Source organism: Hibiscus syriacus, unplaced genomic scaffold (assembly GCF_006381635.1).
Source record: "Hibiscus syriacus cultivar Baekdansim isolate YM2019G1 unplaced genomic scaffold, ASM638163v2 tig00111671_pilon, whole genome shotgun sequence".
NCBI classification, from domain to species: domain Eukaryota; kingdom Viridiplantae; phylum Streptophyta; class Magnoliopsida; order Malvales; family Malvaceae; genus Hibiscus; species Hibiscus syriacus.
This window is the reverse complement of record NW_024063152.1, coordinates 914537-935000: the sequence shown is the minus strand read 5'-3', so window position 1 is coordinate 935000 and position 20464 is coordinate 914537. Positions and strand designations below refer to the sequence as shown.

The window sequence follows — 20464 nt, the reverse complement described above, 5'->3', positions numbered from 1 at the left end:
GTTGCACCTGGTTAGTATTATATCAAGGCATAACTATTGTCTTACCGATGTGAGTTATCGGTAACCTTGAGTTGTCAGCTGTCACCACCACACGACCTCCATTGTACTCAGACAGGTTTTGCAACTTCTGTTTGTCACCCGTCATATGATTTGAGCAGCCAGAATCTACGATCCAATCATTCTTGTAGTCAATCCGTTCTGGTGTTGTTACCGTGAGAGCTAATTCTTCTTCCTCTGTAGCAAATAACGCTTCAGCATCCCAACCATCTTCACTATTCTCCTTCGAACAAGAAGTAGCAGTATTACTTTCAACAAGCTTTTTCTTGGTCCAACAGTCTTTTGCCATGTGGCCCATCCTCCCACAATTGTAACACTTGCCATCGAACTTTCTATTATTACCGCGATTCTTGGAAGCTCCCCCTGAATGAGGGCCTCCCTTTCCTTGGTAATTTTTCACCTTGTCACCATCCTTTTTAGATCCATTGCTAGTATACCGCTGAAAAGTATCTCTGCTTTTGCTGGTGTAGAGCGCTTCCTCTTCACCCTTCAGCGAGACTCCTCCCATTTGCTTGGTCATGGCTTCTTGACCTGCAAGCAAATTTTCGAGCTCAACAAGCGATGGTTGTGTCGGCCATCCCTGTACAACGGCAACAAACCCTCGATATTCGGGTCTCAAACCATGGACAATTATTCTTTTTATCATGGCTTCCCCAATAGCAGCTGTCGGATCTAATTCTGAAATTTCGCGACATATCAACTTCACCTTGTAAAAGTATTGGGCAACCGCCATGTCGCGTTATGCCATTGATAGAAGTTCATTCTCGAGAAGTTGCAATTTTGTATCGTTCCTCTTCGAAAAGAGTGTAACAAAAGTGTCCCATGCTTCCTTTGGTGTTTTAGCATCCCGGATGTGCTCCAACATTTATTCTTCAATTGTGGTCTTTAAAGCAAACATTGCTTTGTCTGCTTTAATTTTCCACTTTCGCAAGATTTCATTGACATCTTCTGTCGCCGGTTGTGTAACTTCACCACCACCGACAACCTCCCAAAGGTCTTGACCTTGTAAGTATGACTCCATACATGTTGCCCACGTGTTGTAGTTTTTGTTGTTGAGCTTCTTGATTCCTCCAACTACTTGAAGATCACTCATCTTAACGGCAAGGCTTTGACTACACCGAACAAGCTTGAGTAACAAACGTGCAGAGTACTAAATTACTCTAAACACAAAGAAGCTCCACAAGGTTTGTAATAACCCCGACAATAACTCAAGAGAAATATTTTCTGATGTGGAAGATCAGTTAAAAACTGCAGCCACAAAGCATACTCAGAATTTCAAGAGACCTTAAAAACGTGACTCGGATACCAATTGTTGAATCAAAATAGAGTAAAAACTCTAATTGATCGAGAAGAAAAAAAAAACTATCTTTAGAATAATCTCACAAAATTGCAAAAAGGAAGAACTCTTAAGAAAGCTTTCAAATGCTTATAATTAAGCTTTGATTGTTGGATGATAAAACTCAAATACAAGTAGGGTATTTATAGGTTACAAGAAACAATCTAAACCACTCATTAAAATAAACACTAAATAATCTAAACCATTGAAATTAAAACATGAGAAAAATACTTAGTTTTCACTTAACTAAATTGATGTAAGCAATGACATCAAAACTAAATTGATGTAAGCAATGACATTAAATTAATTTAGGTGTGAACATTTAGGCTAATATTGAATTTTCAACAATTGAGTACCTTGACAGCAACCAAAATATCAGTGGAAAGTCTGCCTTCGAAGACAGTTCCATAACCTCCTTGTCCAAGTTTGTCCTTGAAATGATTAGTTATCCTTTTAACATCAGCAAAGGAGTATCTCAAGGGTTTAAACGCTCTGTAATCTTCCAAAAACATTTCAATCTTGAGTAAACCTTCTTTCTTCTTCTTTTCTGAGTAATATCTCCAGCCAACTGCAATGAAAACCTTTGCAAGAATCAAAGAACCTAAGACAATACCTGCAAACCATACGTTAATCATGTGTTAGATCATGCTTTATCATCTGTCTTAACAAACTGAAGTCAAAAGGAAAATCCCACTTACCGGCAATCATCAGCCTTTCTCGTTCACCTGCGAAACATTTAAAATCATTCAACTTCATACATGGGAAATTGAGCAAAATGGCTCATCATAACATTTAAGCTTCTCTTTCAAGTAAACTGAAAACATACTTATACGGTGCTTGGGGGATATAGAGACACTCGGTTTGATCCTCTGTGATATTGGTCTTCAGTCTACATCCCTTGCCTTGAGCTTCACAATCACCACAATCTGGTTTATTCCATTGTAATCGAAAACGGAAAAAATATGGAGAAATCGGTGCCGAGAAGTTGCCAATCATGCTGCAATTTTACAAGTTATCCTGAAATGCATAGCCATCAGAACGAAAAGCTATAATTTGAGAGGCAGAGGTGCTTAAGCAATCAACTCTAGTTCGTTCACACAAAGCTTCATCTTGGCTTGAACAGTTTAGCAAGGTGTAGGATGCAGCCGGTTTGATTTCGTCCACGAATGGAAAAGTAGATAAATTGAGATCCAAAAGCTGTCGCCAGAGACAACGACTGGGATCGTACAAGTCAATCCACCGAGCATCATAATCGATGCGCTTCACCAACAGCTTCATCGAACGAGGAAGCTTCAGCAGGGTCTGTTTTTTTTCGGAGCACGAAAGTTGAAACCCGGGATGAGGATAGCCACAGTGGGGTGGCTGCTGGTCTTGTAATCGGAATGGGAACCGGACGGGTGGCTCGTGGTGGTTGCACCGCCGCTCGTGGCAGTCGTCTTGTATTGAGACAGCTCCTGCAACACTGACAGCTAAGACAAGGCAGAATAATGAGTAAAATACCATTGGTATTTCGTGAGCCCCTGAAGTGAAACGTTCCATTGATATCGGTGTTTCAGCTCTTCAGAGTAAAATACCAATAGGAATGCTTTGTCTCGTCTTAATTGGGGCCTTCTTCCTTATTTTTGTTCAGTTAACTGGACGATTAACAACATTTAAACTATAATTTTAAATCCATATAGTATAATTAACTCTAATTATTATAGTTAAAATAAACATATTTAAGTATGTGCTATATATATGTGGAAATAACTCAAGCCACCTTCCCGGAAGTTATCTTTTTCGTTTTCAATATCAAAATCATTAGCAAGATCTTAAACCGGTGACAAGACAGTCAACGAAGACTTTAAACTTAACCTTCTCAATTACAAATTTCCAAGAAGCTTCAACGACGCTCCCAGAGCTATCCGATAGCAAATGTCAAGTCCTATGACTAATAATTTAACTGATGGAAAATTAGTAAACTGAATTAGATGTTCCTAGCTTTCTTCTTCGATGGGACTGTAATAATTTAACACGTATCAAAACCATTAGCAAGTTCTTAAATCGGTGAGTAGGCAGTCAAAAAAGACTTTAAATTACAACTTTCCTAGAAGGCCAGTGGGTTGCCGTTCCCGTGAAGGAATCTATTGGCCGTCCAGTCGCAGTCGAGTGTCTCAGTTTTTCCAAGAAGCTTCAACGACGCTCCCAGAGCTAGCCGATAGCAAATGCTCAACTCCAAAGAATTCAAGATTGAATGATCGATGGACCAAGTCCACCAATCACCAGGCGCTCATAAACTGAATTACATGTTCCTAGCTTTCTTCTTCGATGGGACACTAAAATTGATTACACGTTTTGATGGAAAAGTAATCAGCAATACAGTTACCACTTGTCATTTGTTTCATTCCCCTCATCAATCAATGAATAGTGTTCTCTTTCCAATATGATAAAAGGTTTCTCAATATCCAAGACTAAGAGCGTTGACTGACTTATATATTAACCTCTTTTTTTCCCACTTTAGTTTTATTAGTTTGTTGATTTTTCAAAGGCAGGTGTTGCTTTCTTTCAGTTACAGCCATAGAATAAATGAATAATTGACAGTGAAGATTAAATAACATCCCATTGTTTATTTCCTCATCGGAGCTCCACCGGAACTTCATGATGTTAAGACTCAAACATCTCTTGTTTAGCTTCTTGGTCCTCACTTTATCTCTGTCCCCGGATGTTTCTGACGCTAGACCAGGCAGAAGCAACCAGTGCGGCCCTTCTATGTGTGGAAACGTTGAAATCAGTTGGCCTTTTCGACTAAAAGGTCAACCTCGCAAGTGCGGTAACAAAAGTTTTGAACTTGAGTGCAAGAGAAACCGAACCAGTCTGCCCATGAAATATGGAAAATTTTATGTCCTAGACATCTCTTATGTTAACGAAACACTCCGACTCGTGGATGCGAGTCTGGTCGACGTTAACTGCTCGATTCCTCACAGTTCCCTCGTAGCGAACGAAGACATAATAAGTTGGTATCCAAGTCACATCATGTATCTCGTGAATTGCACGACGAAGATGAACTCTTCAGTTTATGTTGATGCTTCTCGTTGCCGAACCAATAGCTCTTCCTCGCCATGGACCTACTTCTACTTTTCGGGCACCTATTCAAACATATCCGATTTCCACCAGTCGTGCAGATTTGTAGCCCAGTTCCTGTTCATGCTTTCCAATATTAGTGGCTTATTGTTAGGAAATATAACGAGAACAAGTAATTTTCCTATAGCCAGATTAGTGAGAATACGAAATAAAAGCGGAAAAATAATACCCGAAAAATTGATAACGGAGTTCAGCCAATTGTGCTTACGTCTCCGGACTGCTGCAGATCTTTTACTGAAGAGAAAAATTACAAGTGTTTACAAAACACACTTGAGAGAGAACTGGAAGATTTTGGGATGATTTTGAAGCTAAATGGGTAAGGGTATTTATAGTAGAAACTTAGGGACTAATCTTTGAAAATACCCTAAAGTGCAATGACTAAAGTGAATTTACCCATTCCTATTTTCAACAAACATCTACCAAAATTTTACCAAACTTTGAAAAACATTTTTCAAAGAAACATTTACCAAACTTTGAAAAAATATTTTCCAAAGTTGGTTGCCAAACTTTGAAACTTTTAACAATCTCCCACTTGAAGACTGATTTTAATATGTCTTCACACCTTGATCAATGCAGCAGCATGTCTGGTCTTGTTATTCTAGCATGCCAACTGAAGCTGAACACAACTTCAGTTTGTCCGTAGTCACCGTCTTTGTCAACATGTCTGCCGGATTTTGAGCTCCACTAATCTTTTCAAGTTTCAAAATCACATCTTCCAGAAGAGACCGGATAAAATGATATCTCAATTGTATGTGTTTCGTCCTGGAATGAAAAGACGGATTCTTTGCTAGATGGATAGCACTTTGACTATCGCAATACAAGACATTGTTTTCTTGTTTCTTGCCTAACTCTTCCAAGAAACTTTGGAGCCAAACCATCTCCTTGATGGCTTCCGTAACAGCGACATATTCTGCTTCAGTTGTGGAGAGAGCAACTATCTTCTGTAGTTGAGAAACCCAACTCACTGCGGTTCCTCCTAGAGTATAGACATACCCTGTAGTGCTTCTTCTGATGTCGACATTTCTGGCTAAGTCAGCATCTACATAGCCTGTCAATATCGTATCTCCACCTTTGAAACAAAGTGCTTTGTTTGTGGTACCCCGCAGATATCTGAGGATCCATTTGACTGCTTCCCAGTGTACCTTGCCCGGATTATTCATGTACCTGCTAACAGTTCCCACTGCTTGAGCAATATCTGGTCTGGTACAAACCATGGCATACATTAGACTTCCAATTGTTGAGGCATGCGGCACCTTCACCATGTGTGCACGTTCTTCCTCCGTCTTTGGTGACTGTTCTTTGGAGAGTCTAAAATGAACACCTAAAGGTGTACTTACTGGTTTAGCATCTTGCATGTTGAACCTGGAGAGTACTTTGTTGATGTACTCAGCCTGTGATAACATCAAAGTCCCCGACTTTGTGTCTCTTTTGATCCTCATCCCAAGAATCTGCTTTGCAACGCCCAGATCCTTCATAGCAAACTGTTTCGACAATTTTTTGCTTCAAGTTTATAATCTCTTGCATATCTGAGTCTGCAACGAGCATGTCATCAACGTACAATAATAAAATAATGAAGTTGTTGTCGAACCTCTTGATGTAGCAACAATGATCTGCTTGGCATCTTGTAAAACCACTGATACTCATGAAACTATCAAACTTCTTGTACCACTGTCTAGGAGCTTGTTTTAAACCATACAAGCTCTTCTTCAACCTGCATACCAGGTTTTTCTTGCTTGCCTCTATGAAACCTTCTGGCTACCTCATATAGATTTCTTCCTCAAAATCACCATGAAGGAAAGCTGTCTTTACATCTAACTGCTCAAGATGTAAATTCTCTGCAGCTACAATTTTCAACACCAGTCTGATTGTAGACAGTTTTACGACTGGAGAGAAAATTTCATTGTAGTCAATACCTTCTTTTTGCTGAAAGCCTTTGACAACCAATCTTGCTTTGTAGCGTTTTCTCCCCATCGTGCTCTTCTTTGATCCTGTAAATCCACTTGTTATGAAGCGCTTTCTTGCCTGGTGGTAATTCAGCTAATTCCCACGTCTGATTTGACATAAGCGAGTCCATCTCATCTTTCATGGAAGACTCCCACTTGACTGAATCCTCCACCTGCATTGCTTCATCATAGCACTCTGGTTCACCATTGTCAGTCAGCAACAAGTAGTGCAAAGAAGGCGAATACCGTTGGGTTGGTTTAGGAATTCTGGAGGAGCGTCTCAGTTCTGGTGTGCCTGGTTCTTCCTCTTGAACTGCTTCAGGACTGATCTGAACATCATTTCCAGAAATCTCCTCGAACTCAGCAAATTCCTTTGTTTCAGCTTCGGTATTACTTGATTCTGCGGTTGACCTGTCTTTGTACATCACATTTTCCTTGAAAATGACATCTCTGCTTCTGATGATCTTTCGATTTTCGTAGTCCCAAAACCGGTAACCGAACTCATCACCACCGTAACCAACAAAGACGCATTTGTTGGACTTGGGATCAAGTTTACTTCTTTCAGCAGAGTTTATGTGTACATAAGAAATACAACCAAACACTCTTAAGTGTGAAAGGTTTATTTCTTTCTTGCTCCAAGCTTCCTCTGGTATTCCGCCATCCAAAGGAACTGAGGGTCCACGGTTGATCAGGTAAGATGCAGTGTTGATAGCTTCAGCCCATAGAAATTTGGGCAATCCGGCATGTATCCTCATGCTTCTAGCACGTTCATTCAGAGTTTTGTTCATGCGCTCTGCTACGCCATTCTGCTGCGGTGTTATGGGAACTGTTGTCTCCATCTTGATCCCATTGTTTGCGCAAAAATCTCTGAATCTACTGTCTCTCTGTACTCTTCTCCATTGTCAGACCTCAACCGCTTGACTTTCAAACCAGTCTCATTTTCCACCATGGCCTTCCATTTTCTGAAGGTATCAAAGACTTCTGATTTCTTCTTCAGAAAATAAACCCACACCTTCCTTGTTGAATCATCGATGAATGTGACATAATATAGTGAGCCTGCAAGAGATGGAACTGGGGATGGTCCCCATACATCAGTATGAACCAATTCTAACATTTCTGCCTTGGGTGTTTTGCCAATCTTTGTAAAGCTGACTTTCTTTTGTTTGCCAAAGATGCAATCCTCGCATAGTCCGACATCTACATTCTTTAGATCCGGCAGCTTCCCTTTTGACAGAAGTATCTTCATTCCTTTCTCGCTCATATGGCCAAGCCTTTGGTGCCATAGGTTTGATTTTCCATCAGCATCTACTGCAGCAATGATATCCTCTAAGTTTGAGGTTACATAGAGAGAGTACCAGTCTTCTTACCACGAGCAATGATGAGTGCTCCTTTTGTAATCTTCCATTCACATCCTGAAAAGGTTGTATTGTATCCTTCTCCATCAAGCTGTCCAACAGAAATCAGATTTCTTTTGAGGCCAGGAATATGTCTCACTCCTGTCAGCTTCCAGGTGGTCTGGTTTGGCAGCTTTAGTCGGATATCTCCTTTTCCGACGATCTTCAAGGTTTCATCATCAGCAAGATGAACCTTCCCAAAATCACCACTGACATAGTTCTCCATGATTTCTTGGCATGGGGTGGAGTGGAAAGATGCCCCTGAATCCAAGATCCATGATTCAATCGGACTGTTGACGCTTAGAATCATGGCATCACCTGTCTCCTCTGTCACGTTGGCAGATTCTTGTGCACTGGTATCTTTCTTCAGTGCTCGACAATCTCTTTTAAAGTGACCTTTCTTGCCACAATTATAACATGTAAAATCTTTCTTTCCCGTTCTGGATTTTTCTCGTCTAGATTTTGATCTGCCACGATTTGAATATCTTTCTGAAGTTCTTCCTCTAGACTACGTGTGCAAGGCTGAGGAGGTTGATGCTTCACCCGATTCTCTCCGTCGAATTTCTTCACTCAATACCAGATCCCGAACATCGCCGAATTTCAATTTGTTGTTTCCTGACGAGCTGCTGACTGTTGTAACAGTAGCATTCCAACTGTCTGGTAGAGATGATAAGAGAATTAAAGCTCGAACTTCATCATCGAACTCAATTTCCACTGAACTCAACTGGGTTGTGATTGTGTTGAGTTCATTTAGGTGTTGTGCCACTGATGCCCCTTCCGTCATCCGCAAATTGAATAATCGCCTCATCAAATGAACTTTGTTTGAGGCCGATGGCTTCTCATACATACTGGAGAGAGCCGCCATAAGACCCGCCGTGGTCTTTTCCTTTGCTATGTTGAAAGCAACATTGCGGGATAACGTCAATCGGATAACTCCGAGGGCTTGTCTGTCGAGAAGAGCTCAATCTTCATCCTTCATGCCCTCTGGTTGCTTTCCTGAGAGGGGTTGATATAGATTTTTCTGGTACAGAAAATCTTCGATCTGCATCTTCCAAAAGCCAAAGTCCGCACCATCGAACTTTTCAATTTTCACCTTCCCTTCGTCTGCAGCCATCGCTCCCACTCGAATCTGGCTTCTTTGAATCGTTTTTGACAATTTCTGCGAACCGCCGTGTATTTGAACACCTCCGTCGACAAATTCGTATCGCCGACAAAATTTCACTATTCACGAAATTTACTATTCACGTGAATAGTAACCTCGCAGAAAAATTGGCAAAATTCACAACCAAAAGCTCATGATACCAGTTGTTTTACAAGATACTAAGCAGATCATGGTATAAACCCGACAGTTTTTGGCCTTCAAACCCGATTCTCAAAGTGTAAGAGTTTTCTAGAATTCGTTCTTTAGATTCTTTCATATATTTTCACGGTCTTATTAATGGATTCGTTGCTTTTTTGGGTATAATAGACTGCTACTGCTGGTGGAAATTCTGGTAGCTCCGGCTTATGTATATATACAAAACAATCTGGCCTTTATTCTTCCGGGAATCTTCAGCCAAATTTTTGGAAAAGGTTAGTTTTTAGATTTGATAATGTATTTTGTTTTAATGGGTTTACCTTTGCTTTAGGCTCTGTATTCAAGTATGCAATTATTGATCAACTGGTGTTTTTACAGTAACCTACCTTATTTGTCTTGCAATATCAGGTGATTCTTACTTTCTCAACTTTATACTAAGCATATATATATAGTTCAACGATAAAAATTTGTGTATGTGATTTTCATGGGGAAACAGGCATACTATTAGCAAGAACTTTGCTGGGAATATGTTGTTTGATTGCACTTGTTACACACAAGTGTAGGAGAAGACATTTATCAATGGATGACACAATTGAAAACTTTCTTCAAAGTCAAAATAATTTCATGCCTATTCGATATTCTTACCACGAAATAAAAAGAATGACAGAAGGTTTCAAAGTAAAATTAGGCCAAGGAGGGTTCGGTTCTGTATTCAAAGGAAAGCTTCGTAGTGGTCGGTTGGTTGCAGTAAAAATGCTAGGCAAATGGAGAAGATTCCATCAGTGAAGTTGCCACAATCGGAAGGATTCATCACATGAACGTAGTGCAACTCATTGGATTTTGTGTAGAGGGATCGAAACAAGCTCTTGTATATGATTTCATGGTGAATGGGTCTTTAGACAAAATCATATTTTCAAAGGAAACTTGCAGTTTAAGTTGGCCAAACCTGTTGGAAATTGCACTCGGTGTGGCTCGAGGGATCGACTACTTGCACAAGGGATGCCAAATGCAGATTCTACATTTCGACATAAAACCACACAACATTCTTCTGGATGAAAACTTTGTCCCTAAAGTATCTGATTTTGGGCTTTCAAAACTATATTCAGTGGACGACAGTATCATCTCTCTCACAGCAGCTCGTGGTACATTAGGATACATTGCTCCTGAGTTGTTCTACAAAAACATTGGAGGCATCTCATACAAAGCTGATGTTTGTATCGGTTGAACATCTGAGTCAAATTTATTTTCCATCATGGATATATGATCGATTTGATCAAGGGGAGAGCATGGGGTTAGGAGATGTGACTGAAGTTGATGAACAGATTGCGAGGAAAATGATAATGGCTTCATTTTGGTGCATACAAATGAAACCCATTAACCGTCCTTCGATGAACAAAGTGTTGGAAATGCTTGAAAATGGAGTTGAACAGCTTGAGTTGCCTCCCAAACCTTTTCTGTTTTCTCTCCAAATGTCGACTGAAGATCATACTGAGAAGAACGCCATGGATGAGGCAACTACGTCGAAATGTTCTGTCGACCTGTAACTGTAATGTTTTATTGTATTAGGAATATATATGTATATGTAACAGTAATCTTTGATAAGGTATTTTAATTTTGAAGATCTCTTATCACTTTGGATTAAAGATTCTAAGATGGAAACGTCGAGTACAATATGAAGGCTCTTGTAGTTTTTATATATGTTTAAATTGGAATAAATTAGTACCATAACATTATAAATATTTACAATTAAATTTAAACAAACACTCAACTCGACCCAAATAAATTGTAAATAAAGTTTAAGTTATAAGATAGGACTCGTCAACTTAACTAACTCTACTCGACTCAATCGAATACTTACCCCTACTGGTCGTACATGATACAAATATCATTACTAATTTAATCTATGGGGGTGTTGCAGATGGTTAAGGAAGAGCTTGATAATTTACCTGAGTTCTGCAATTTGATCCATTTGAAAATAGGAAGTTGCGAAGATAGGCGTTTTCTTTCTTCCGTTCTTCAACATTCACCTCGTTTGAAGCATTTAATCTTTGATGAGGTTAAGTTCATTTTGAAATTTTGTCCATCATCTTCCTCAGGTCACTTATTCTATGTACCATTGACCTGGAGACATCTGGAATCGATCCCAACGTGTTTGGTGTCACACCTTGAAACGGTAGAACTCGTTGCAATTGCACCAGTTCACCTTAATCCTACAGACTATGTAGCTGGAATGATTTTATACCTTCTGCATAATGGAAAGGTATTGAAAAAGATAACTATCACTCAATTAGCATACTGTAAAATTTTTCTTGGGAAACTGTGGGAATATCCGATGCCGTTAACGGGATGCGAGATCGTATTTTCCGCATTGCCGAGTGATCGTATGCCAAGATTTATCTTAGAAAGCTATGAATGCAATTGAATCTCACATGGGAGAGTAAAAAAGTCTGGTGATTGTTTATGTATCATCTTTTTTTCTTCTCTTAAGTATCGGTAGACTTGTCTTTCATAAGTATCCGTCATCCCCCCTGTGTATTTCCAACAACATAAATGTTGATCGGTAAAGTAGACAACAACTGTATAGGGTGGTGAGAGGGTAGTTGTGGTGGTGGTTCTTGGAGATTTTGGTGGAAAGAGCCTAGTTGATGGTAGAAAAGAATGCGTCCCCCGAAGAAGAATCGAACCCCCCCCCCCTTTGCATGGCTCTTTATAATGCTATAGATAGGTATCAATCGAGAGTTGTTGCACGGATAGTAAGAGGTTAACACGTGATCACTACTGGATATTCGCAGGGTAGGATCCGCATTCATGAAGATTTGCACAAATCTTATATTCACATGTTTGAGGTTTGTGGGACTAAAGATTCGCATGTAATAACAATAAACAGAGTTTAAATCCATAAATCACAAGGTAAAATCCAAAGATGTAATCGAACCCTACACATATATGAAATAATACATGTCTTTCAATGCCGATACAGCCATAAACTAGCTATAAGATCAAAACATAAATTACAACAATCAGTGTTAAAGTAGACAAGCTGATCATAGAGGACTCGCCCAATCTCGATGCATCGCTTATTCCTCCCTGAAAATAATCCCCCACACCGAAATTCCCTGACAAAAAGATGAAAAAAACTTGCACAAAGGGAAGAATAACAATTAAAAAAAAAGCACAGGCACCAATCAAATCTATACCTCTTGTGCTTGTGTAGCTGCAACCAGCACGGAGTACATTTGTGATGTCTCGAACGGTGGCTTTGTTATAAAATACGAAGCCTGATAAAACATCGTCAACGCATTGAAGCACCAACCGTGTCTCAGCCAAGCAAGGGCCATTGCAGAAGACGTCGGTAGCTTCACGAGGTACATTGAGGTTACCACTCTCGTTCAATCTATAAGCTTCATCGCAGCCAGTATAAATCTGTATATCATAAAAACTATGTTACAAGTAAACAATAATAGTACACATGCAGAAGTTAGATTCTCACATATTTGTTGTTGAAACAGAAGAAAGCATTGGCAAGGGACTCTGCGGGGAACTTCTGTGCGTTCGTTGAGCGAAGATTGCAGCAGAATATGGCGATGATGATTAATAAGTTGAAAGAGATGAAACGCTTGAGACTTGATGTAGGAGCTGCCATTGTTGATGTAGTATCTGTGACCGAATAGCTTGGAGGAGAAGATGGTTTTATTTGATATTGGAGGGATTTGTGAGCCAAAAGAACAAAAGGGAAGAAGCCAAAAGGGTAGACCACCTGGATTTGAGTAAGAAGTGGGTTGGTAGCTTGCCCTGGGGGTGACTAGGAGTTAAAAAATGAGTAAAATGGAGTTTAAGTTGGTGAAACTAGTCACCAACGTTGTACTTGCATTTGCAGCATTTGGTGTTGAAAACTGGGAGTATAAAGGTTGTAATTTTGTGTTAGGTAGAGTGATTTAGATATTCAATCAACATGCACAAAATCCGAAAGGCATAATGTCAATTAACGCCCCAACATTTATCAAAATGATCATTTTTACTCCAGTTCTTTTTTCTTTCAACATATTGGACCCAATGTTTCATTTTGGAGTAAAAATTTTTCTAATGCTTGAATTAGTAGTCAATTTAACCCTTATTTTTTTTTCTGGAACATTTGGCCCCAACGTTTCATTTCATGTAAAAAAATCTTATTTTAGAACGTTAATCATTTGTTAATTACTGGAAGTATGACAAGGCAACAAAGAGAAATTTTAAGTTAACAAAATCAATACTACGTAAATTAACATTTGGTCCCAAATCATCAATCAGAATAAATCATCAATTACATCTCTATATCTCATTGTCTTGTACAGAACGAAGTTTACCGATTGGAACAAAAATGGAAGGAAAGAAAACAAGAGGGACTAGAGAAGAGGAGAAAGTAGGGTACCGGGGGGGTTTGAAACACCTGTAACAAAGATTTCTGAACGTGTTCAATCCAATTCAATTTAGTATAAAAATAACATTAAGAAAAAAAGCATGCCTAAATTCCCTGTGCAGCTACCTACTTAATGTACTGAGAAACCCACTTGAAACCATCTCCATAACCCATTTTACGAACAATGCTACACATGAATACCTCGAGGGGACGAACGTTTGAGTCTCCCAAATTGACCTTACCCTTCCCTGTGGTAAAATTGGTCAAGCCAAGGTGATACCGCAGCTCATCTTCCGAGGCAGCATATGGTATATCAATCTTGTTGCCCAAGATGAGGAACGGAACATTAGCTAAGGATTCATCGGAGAGAAGCGCATCCAACTCCCTTTTCGACTCGGCAAACCTTTCCTTGTCATAAGCATCCACCAGGTACACAACCGCATCCACCTAAAAAAAGAATTCATATTACTTTCATTATGCTCTTCATTAAAAAGAAAATACTAAGCGCTTTGGTGATCAAGATCTCCTTCATAACATGAAACTGCTAAAAGCTGAGCCTCTGAAAACTTGCAGGGGCCTCTTAGTGCGCTAGACCAAAACCAGACGTAACAAGCCAAGGAAAAAAGAATCAGAGTGAGTATATATAACTGAAGACTGAAATAAAAAGAGAAAACTCCATTTTGTTTTCAACAATAGAAGATAGTTATTGATTTCTTCCAACAATGTAATCTTGACAGAGAGTGCAACTAAATAGTGTGTGGTGAGGTACTATTAAAGCACCTTTTGCAAAATTAAAGGCACTATCAGCGAACTCCCCATCCTTATTCTTTGCCCCTCATGAATCAGATAATCACAAGAATTATTATCTGGGATTATAGAGGCACGTTCGGAAAAAGACTGACAATAAGCTCTTGCAATCATTCAAATTCTCAAGTGGAATATCAAAATAAAAGTGACCTACTAGACGAATTCGATGAACAACAGCTAATGCTTTTAGGACTTATCACCTAATCTTCAATTCATAATCATAAAAGACACCAGTTATAATAATGTAATCTATTCTCCACAGCCTGAATAATACTTTTAAAAAACATGTCAAAGAGGGCTAAAACATCGAAAGAGGGCATAGTTTTTGTCTGAAAACTGAACATAATCACATGGATTTTCAGGTAAAAGAAATGCTATGATATTAAGACTAAAGTGTTAGTGCTGAATATGCTAGTATCGAACATGAATTTGGTCATTCCATATATTTATAGGTCATGTGCTCACATTCGCGTGCCGGATATTCATACTAGCATCAGACACGGTTACTTCAATGGAGAATCGGAGCAACATAGACGAAATGTTACCTTGGCGTAGTAATCTTTCCAAACTCTTCGAGCAATCTGATGGCCTCCCAAATCAAAAGCCTTGAACTTGATTTTCCCAATACTCAATTCCTCCGATGTGGGATGCTGTGTTGGCTGATGCTGAACTAATCTCTGCCAAAAACCATTACCCACATCCATTAAAGATCAGATCTCAATCACTTCATTACTCAAAAAAAGGCAATCAACCATCCCATATCATTGTTTACTTTTTTTTCCGATAAATAACAATTAAAAACATTTCCAACTAAAAGGATTATTCTCTACTCCATCAATAGTAAAAGAGAGAGAAAAGCTCCATAACCTTAATTACCTTTCAATAAAAGGTTAATAATTAGCATTCTGAATCAATTTAGATCAGAAGTAATAGAACTTATAGAAAAAAAAACACAACAATATAACACAAATCTAATCACCCAAACAGAACATTAATGTGAATTTACTGCCATTCATTTACCAAAAAATTACCTCATCTTTGAGCATATGAAGCAGCGTTGTTTTGCCGGCATTATCAAGCCCTAAAAACAAGATCTTGGCCTCTTTTTGCCATAAACCCAGGGAAGCAAGGATCCCATAGAACCAATCGAAGAAAAACATGATTCAATTCCTTCACAAAAAGAAAATTTGAATCTTAGTATTAAAAATCAATTTGCCTTTTTTGAAAAGAGAGTGCGCGTGGATGGGTGATGGGGGCTATAAAAAAGAGGATGAGTTGGTGAGTTTTGACCGGGTAACTTGATCCGAGTTTGGACTCACTGGATTAAATCTGGGCCGTTCAAATTCTGGAAATTAATGGATTTTTAATTTTTGATCATAGTGTAAATTCGGCCTGTTTCTCCCTTGATGGACTTTTGTTTTCTAACAACATTCAATGTCTATTATAGATAAGAAGTTCAAGCCCAATTTAAGTACTAATAAATTAAAGGGTAAACTACTTATTTCATCACCTACTTATTATTTAGTTTCTGTTTTGGTCACTCAGTTATTTTTTTCAAAATCATACCTAATATTACATTTTGATTCTGTTTTGGTCACCCATTGTTAAAAATTAACACTGATGTTGCATGTCATCATAAGATAATATCAGGTTAGCATCAATGTTAGTTTTTTAATAGTAGGTGACCTATGTAGAACTTAAATGTAACATTAAGTATCATTTTAAAAAAATAATTGAGTGAGCAAAACAGAGACTAAGTAATAGGAGGGTAATCATATAGGTTACCCTAAACTAATTTCAGGGTAGACTGCATACCCACCTATTCTCCTGGTTTTCTTTTAGTATTTCAACTTTTTTATTTTTTAAAATCATATCTAACATTATATTTTGGTCACTCGCTGACTCGCTGTTAAAAAATAAACAGAACTACTGACGTTACAATTTTTTATCTTTTCAGTGATGACATGACATTACCTTACGATGATACGTCAGTATCACCATTAATTCTTTTAACGGCGGATGACTGAAGAGAGACTAAAATATAATATTAAGTATGATTTTAAAAACAATAGTTGAACGATCAAAACAGAACCGCGATAATAAGTGGATAACTAAATTCGTAATCTATCCTTAAATTTATGATTAATTATTTATATATTTATTAATATTTGGTTAATTAATTAACTAAAATTAAAAGTATAATCATTATCCGAATCACTCAAAGTATAAAGCCATAAAACTAGATTATAAATCTATTATCCACTCTCTAGAAAAAAAAACATGCCCTTCTTTCTAGAAAGGAATTATTTATATGATTTGAATCAAAGAAAACATAATCCTTGCACTTTGGTTTTAACGAATCGTCCCAATATTAAATATTTAACCAAGGGTCAAAAGCCAAATATTGGTGGAAGTGTCTAAGTAGTCCCTCTACTATCATATAGTGAGCAAATAAGTCCCTCTTCATCCATGTACTTTTACAATAGAGGTAAATTGATAAAGTTGACACTAATATGTGTACAATTATTTGCATTTAAAATCCATTTCATGTAAAAATATTATTATTTTAATTATATCTTAATCACCGTTATTAGTATATGAAATGATTGTAAGATAGTATCATTTTCGAAACTCTCTTAACATATTGACAAACGTGTACTCACCTTATAATTATTTCAATTCAAGTTCTCTAAGAGTAATAATATTCTCTATCATGAGTCACTCAATGAGTTCTCAATGATACTTGTTTTTTCATTTTTAAGTATTATGTCAATTATGAATTTAAATATACAACTTTGGTCATCAAGCAAAATATATATGGTATAAATAAAGATTATAAAAAGTTTAGGATAAACTACATGAATGGTCATTTAATTAAAAGAGAAATCTAATCTGATCATCGATTTTTAATTTTATGAATTTAATCTTTTAACTATTTAAATAATATCAATCAAGTCACGTATCATTATTTAATATATGGATACGGATATTTGATTTGGAATGAAATCTCAAATCTTACATGTACTAACACGTGTTCCTCTCAACATATAACATAACATGTTGAGGTAATCAAAGCATATTAAAAAATGGAAAATACAGACAAGAACAAGATATACACATTCGAGTCAAACCAAGGCAAAAACTGTCCCACTGTCTTTCAAAACCAGCAAATCCAACGACCCAAAATCCACAGATTTCCCCTCCCGAAACAGAACACACTCGCCTTCTATAAATCCATTGCACACTCTCCACAACTCACCATCAAAATCTCAACTTCGTTCAAAAGTTTTATCCTTTCATCAACTGTTTAATTTCCAGAAACTCGGTAGAGTTCAATGGCGGATGACGATCAAGTCGTGGCGAAGAACCGCAAGATCCTGGTGGCCGTGGATGAAGGCGAAGAGAGCATGTACGCTCTCTCATGGTGCCTCAAGAACTTGGTACTTCAAAGTCCAAAAGATACCCTTCTCCTCCTTTACGCTAAACCACCGCGAGCGGTGTATTCTTCGCTAGATGGCACTGGTATTTCCCCCTTAAATGTTTAGGGTTTAGGGTTTCCAGTATCGGTTTTGTGATTTTTGTTGTGGTTATCGTTTCAGGGTATTTGTTTTCTGCTGATATACTGGCCACCATGGACAAATACAGCAACGATGTGGCGGCTTGTGTCATCGAGAAGGCCAAAAGGATATGCAGAGAGCAAGCTGATCATGAGGTGAGTTTCTGGTATAGGTATAATATCAAAATTAGTGTTCAACGTTTATCAAATGATCATTTTAATCATATTTTTTATTTATAGTATTTTAGGTAAAAGTATCTTTAATGTTTGATTGGTTATAAAGATCTTATTTTAGGGACATATTTTGTCTTAAATTGAAACATTACATATTTTTGATATTGTAAATTCTAAAAAAAAACTTTTTTTAAGATTAAAATCTATAGTTTTGAGAGTTGAATGCCTTTTGGGTAATTAGGTGAAGGTAGAGGTGAAGGTAGAGAGTGGTGATCCAAGGGACGTGATTTGTGAAGCTGCTGACAAGATAAAAGCGGATGTGCTTGTTATGGGAACCCATGGCTATGGCCTCATCAAGAGGTGGGTTGTAGTCCTCATCCATTTTTGGTCTAATTCTGGTTTCGTCCTTCTCAAATTTGGTAAATTTATGGTTTTTGAATCACCTTTTCGGCGAATGTTTGATGACAGGGCTTTCTTGGGGAGTGTGAGCAATCACTGCGCGCAAAATGTGAAGTGCCCTGTTCTGATTGTGAAGAAGCCTAAATGCTCATCTTCTGCGCGTGGAACCAAATGATTTGGGACTCATTGTTACTCTTGTTGTATGTCCTAATTTGACTTCTTTCTTGCTTCATTTGTACAACCTTGCATTGTATGCTTCGGCTGTTGTTTCCTTCTCTCACATCTTTGTGATGTTATTTGTTCTCTTGGCTGTCTTATTTGAATGTAAAAAATTTAAGTTTCTAGTCAGATTCAAACGTGTCCAAATACAAACTCTCACCGATGAGTTTCTCGGTCGAGAACTCGATAACTCAATCCCACACCCAAACTCACAAAAAATAGTCCTTATCATCAAATATTTCCTACAACCTCAAGTTGCATCTTCCTACACTATCCCTCTGTTTCTTCCCTTCCTTTAGCGGCTTCTTCCTCATCCTCGTCCATAGGGCCGTGGTTAGGTTGTGGATCGTAGGTAGATTTTCGGGATTCTGTATAAATTCTTATAAAGGAGTTTTTATTTTCAAAATATATTCGATTTCGGGATAACATTAGTGGTGTTTTTTTGATAAAAGTCACAATAGGTCCATCTATAGTGGTGTTTTTCAATAAAGCCGCAGTAATAGATTCACCTATAGTGGCATTTATTGGAAAAACGTCACTATAGATATACTTTTTTGAGCCTTATTTTTTTGGCCCTACGCGGTCGCACACCTTACGCCAGGTCAGCCACGGCCCTGCTCGTCCACTCCATCACCATCATTACGCCATCACTGAATGCACCATCATCGTCTCTGGGTTCACGGGTGTTACGCTGCTCATATGGTGATCATGGTGCAAACATTAATATTCCAAGGCTCCGTTTCGGTTCTCATCTCGACCCTAACCTAAGGTTTTTAGGGGCAATTAAAATCCTATATGAAGGAGGACGATAGAATTTTGATTATGAACTGTGTATGTTCTTAATTATTAATCAATATTATAAACATATATTATCTTGTAATCATATTATACTATAAAAAAATTAATTTAAACTATTTTGGTTAAGTTTGTAATTTGAATTTTAGGGATTCTTGAGCTTGTTTTCGGCTTATTGGATCCAAATCTTATTGGGCTTAACGTTGTGCTAATTGATGCTAAGAAAAAATCATCATTGAGAACTTCTTTTACTCATCAAATATAAATTTTATTGGGCCTGGGTTATATTACATTGATTAAGTCTACTATGTAACGTTATGTAAATCAGTCTAGATTTTTTTATGTTTTAAAAAATAAATTTTCAATAGTTAAATAATTAATATAAGTCTTTAAATTTGAAATCAGTAAATAGAAATTAATTTAAATTAAATATGATCTGATTCAGAATTTGAATAAGAACTAAAATATATTAAAAATGAGTTTGGTAGTTAAAATATAAATAGGGGCGTAAATGAACCAAGCTTGAACGAACACAGTTATGTTTGTGTTCCTTTGTTTATTTTTTAAAGTGTTCATGTATGGTTCGTATTCGTTTAAATTTTTAATATCTTGTCCGTGTTCGTTTGTTTATAGTTCGCGAACGTGTTCATTTATATGTTCACAAACGTGTTAATTTAGTGTCACAAATATTTTCGTTTAACGTTCGTTTAGGGTTTATTTATTGTTCGTTTATATATTCAATTTTTAATTTTACCATTTCATTTGCAAGCTAATGAAAAATAATAAAATTACACCACTAATGCTTAAACTACTTAAAGTTCACAATTTAATTTTCAATATTTATCATGTGTTCAATATAGTCTCTACGTTAAAATAAAAATTAGAGATTTAAGCGAGTTTGGGAATTCGAAACCCTAAATTGACCAAACTACTAGAAAATTCGATTCATTTTCTATCATCTAACACTATTT

General features: G+C 37.5%; 3 protein-coding genes, 1 non-coding gene and 2 pseudogenes across 4 annotated transcripts in view; 2 read left to right on the top strand and 4 right to left on the bottom strand.

The window, feature by feature from the left end:
* The window catches only part of LOC120167315, a 7228-nt pseudogene extending 4296 nt beyond the window's left edge, over window positions 1–2932 (bottom strand).
* The window catches only part of LOC120167405 (universal stress protein PHOS34-like), a 21439-nt gene extending 2657 nt beyond the window's left edge, over window positions 1–18782 (top strand). The window contains exons 2-6 of the mRNA XM_039176431.1: window positions 9104–9115; window positions 17682–17872; window positions 17950–18062; window positions 18322–18440; window positions 18549–18782. Coding sequence (XP_039032362.1) covers window positions 17686–17872; window positions 17950–18062; window positions 18322–18440; window positions 18549–18654 — 525 coding nt within the window. The 5' untranslated portion in view covers window positions 9104–9115; window positions 17682–17685 and the 3' untranslated portion in view covers window positions 18655–18782. The remainder of the gene's footprint in view (window positions 1–9103; window positions 9116–17681; window positions 17873–17949; window positions 18063–18321; window positions 18441–18548) is intronic.
* LOC120167404 lies at window positions 9336–10728 on the top strand (annotated as a pseudogene).
* LOC120167406 lies at window positions 12102–13105 on the bottom strand. The gene is made up of 3 exons (XM_039176432.1): window positions 12638–13105; window positions 12345–12570; window positions 12102–12263 (listed from the first exon to the last, which is right to left on the bottom strand). The coding sequence occupies exons 1-3, from the start codon at window positions 12788–12790 to the stop codon at window positions 12139–12141; spliced, it is 504 nt and encodes a 167-aa protein (XP_039032363.1). The 5' UTR covers window positions 12791–13105; the 3' UTR covers window positions 12102–12138.
* LOC120167403 (GTP-binding protein SAR1A-like) lies at window positions 13586–15598 on the bottom strand. The gene is made up of 3 exons (XM_039176429.1): window positions 15382–15598; window positions 14896–15027; window positions 13586–13990 (listed from the first exon to the last, which is right to left on the bottom strand). Exons 1-3 carry the CDS (start codon window positions 15508–15510, stop codon window positions 13670–13672), a joined length of 582 nt encoding a protein of 193 aa, XP_039032360.1. The 5' UTR covers window positions 15511–15598; the 3' UTR covers window positions 13586–13669.
* On the bottom strand, window positions 14295–14416 carry LOC120167416. The gene has a single exon (XR_005520040.1). It is a non-coding gene; the product is annotated as a small nucleolar RNA snoR83 (small nucleolar RNA).
* Window positions 18783–20464: the final 1682 nt, after the last annotated feature.

What these genes read in the sequence shown, in the direction of transcription:
- LOC120167406 (XM_039176432.1), bottom strand. Translation starts at nt 12,790, where the DNA reads ATGGCAGCTCCTACATCAAGTCTCAAGCGTTTCATCTCTTTCAACTTA. An exon ending in TCTGTTTCAACAACAAATAT is followed by an intron (nt 12,571 to 12,637) that starts GTGAGAATCTAA and finishes TATGATATACAG; the next exon opens with ATTTATACTGGCTGCGATGA. An exon ending in CAGCTACACAAGCACAAGAG is followed by an intron (nt 12,264 to 12,344) that starts GTATAGATTTGA and finishes TCTTTTTGTCAG; the next exon opens with GGAATTTCGGTGTGGGGGAT.
- LOC120167403 (XM_039176429.1), bottom strand. Translation starts at nt 15,510, where the DNA reads ATGTTTTTCTTCGATTGGTTCTATGGGATCCTTGCTTCCCTGGGTTTA. An exon ending in TTCATATGCTCAAAGATGAG is followed by an intron (nt 15,028 to 15,381) that starts GTAATTTTTTGG and finishes GGTTTTTGGCAG; the next exon opens with AGATTAGTTCAGCATCAGCC. An exon ending in GGAAAGATTACTACGCCAAG is followed by an intron (nt 13,991 to 14,895) that starts GTAACATTTCGT and finishes TTCTTTTTTTAG; the next exon opens with GTGGATGCGGTTGTGTACCT.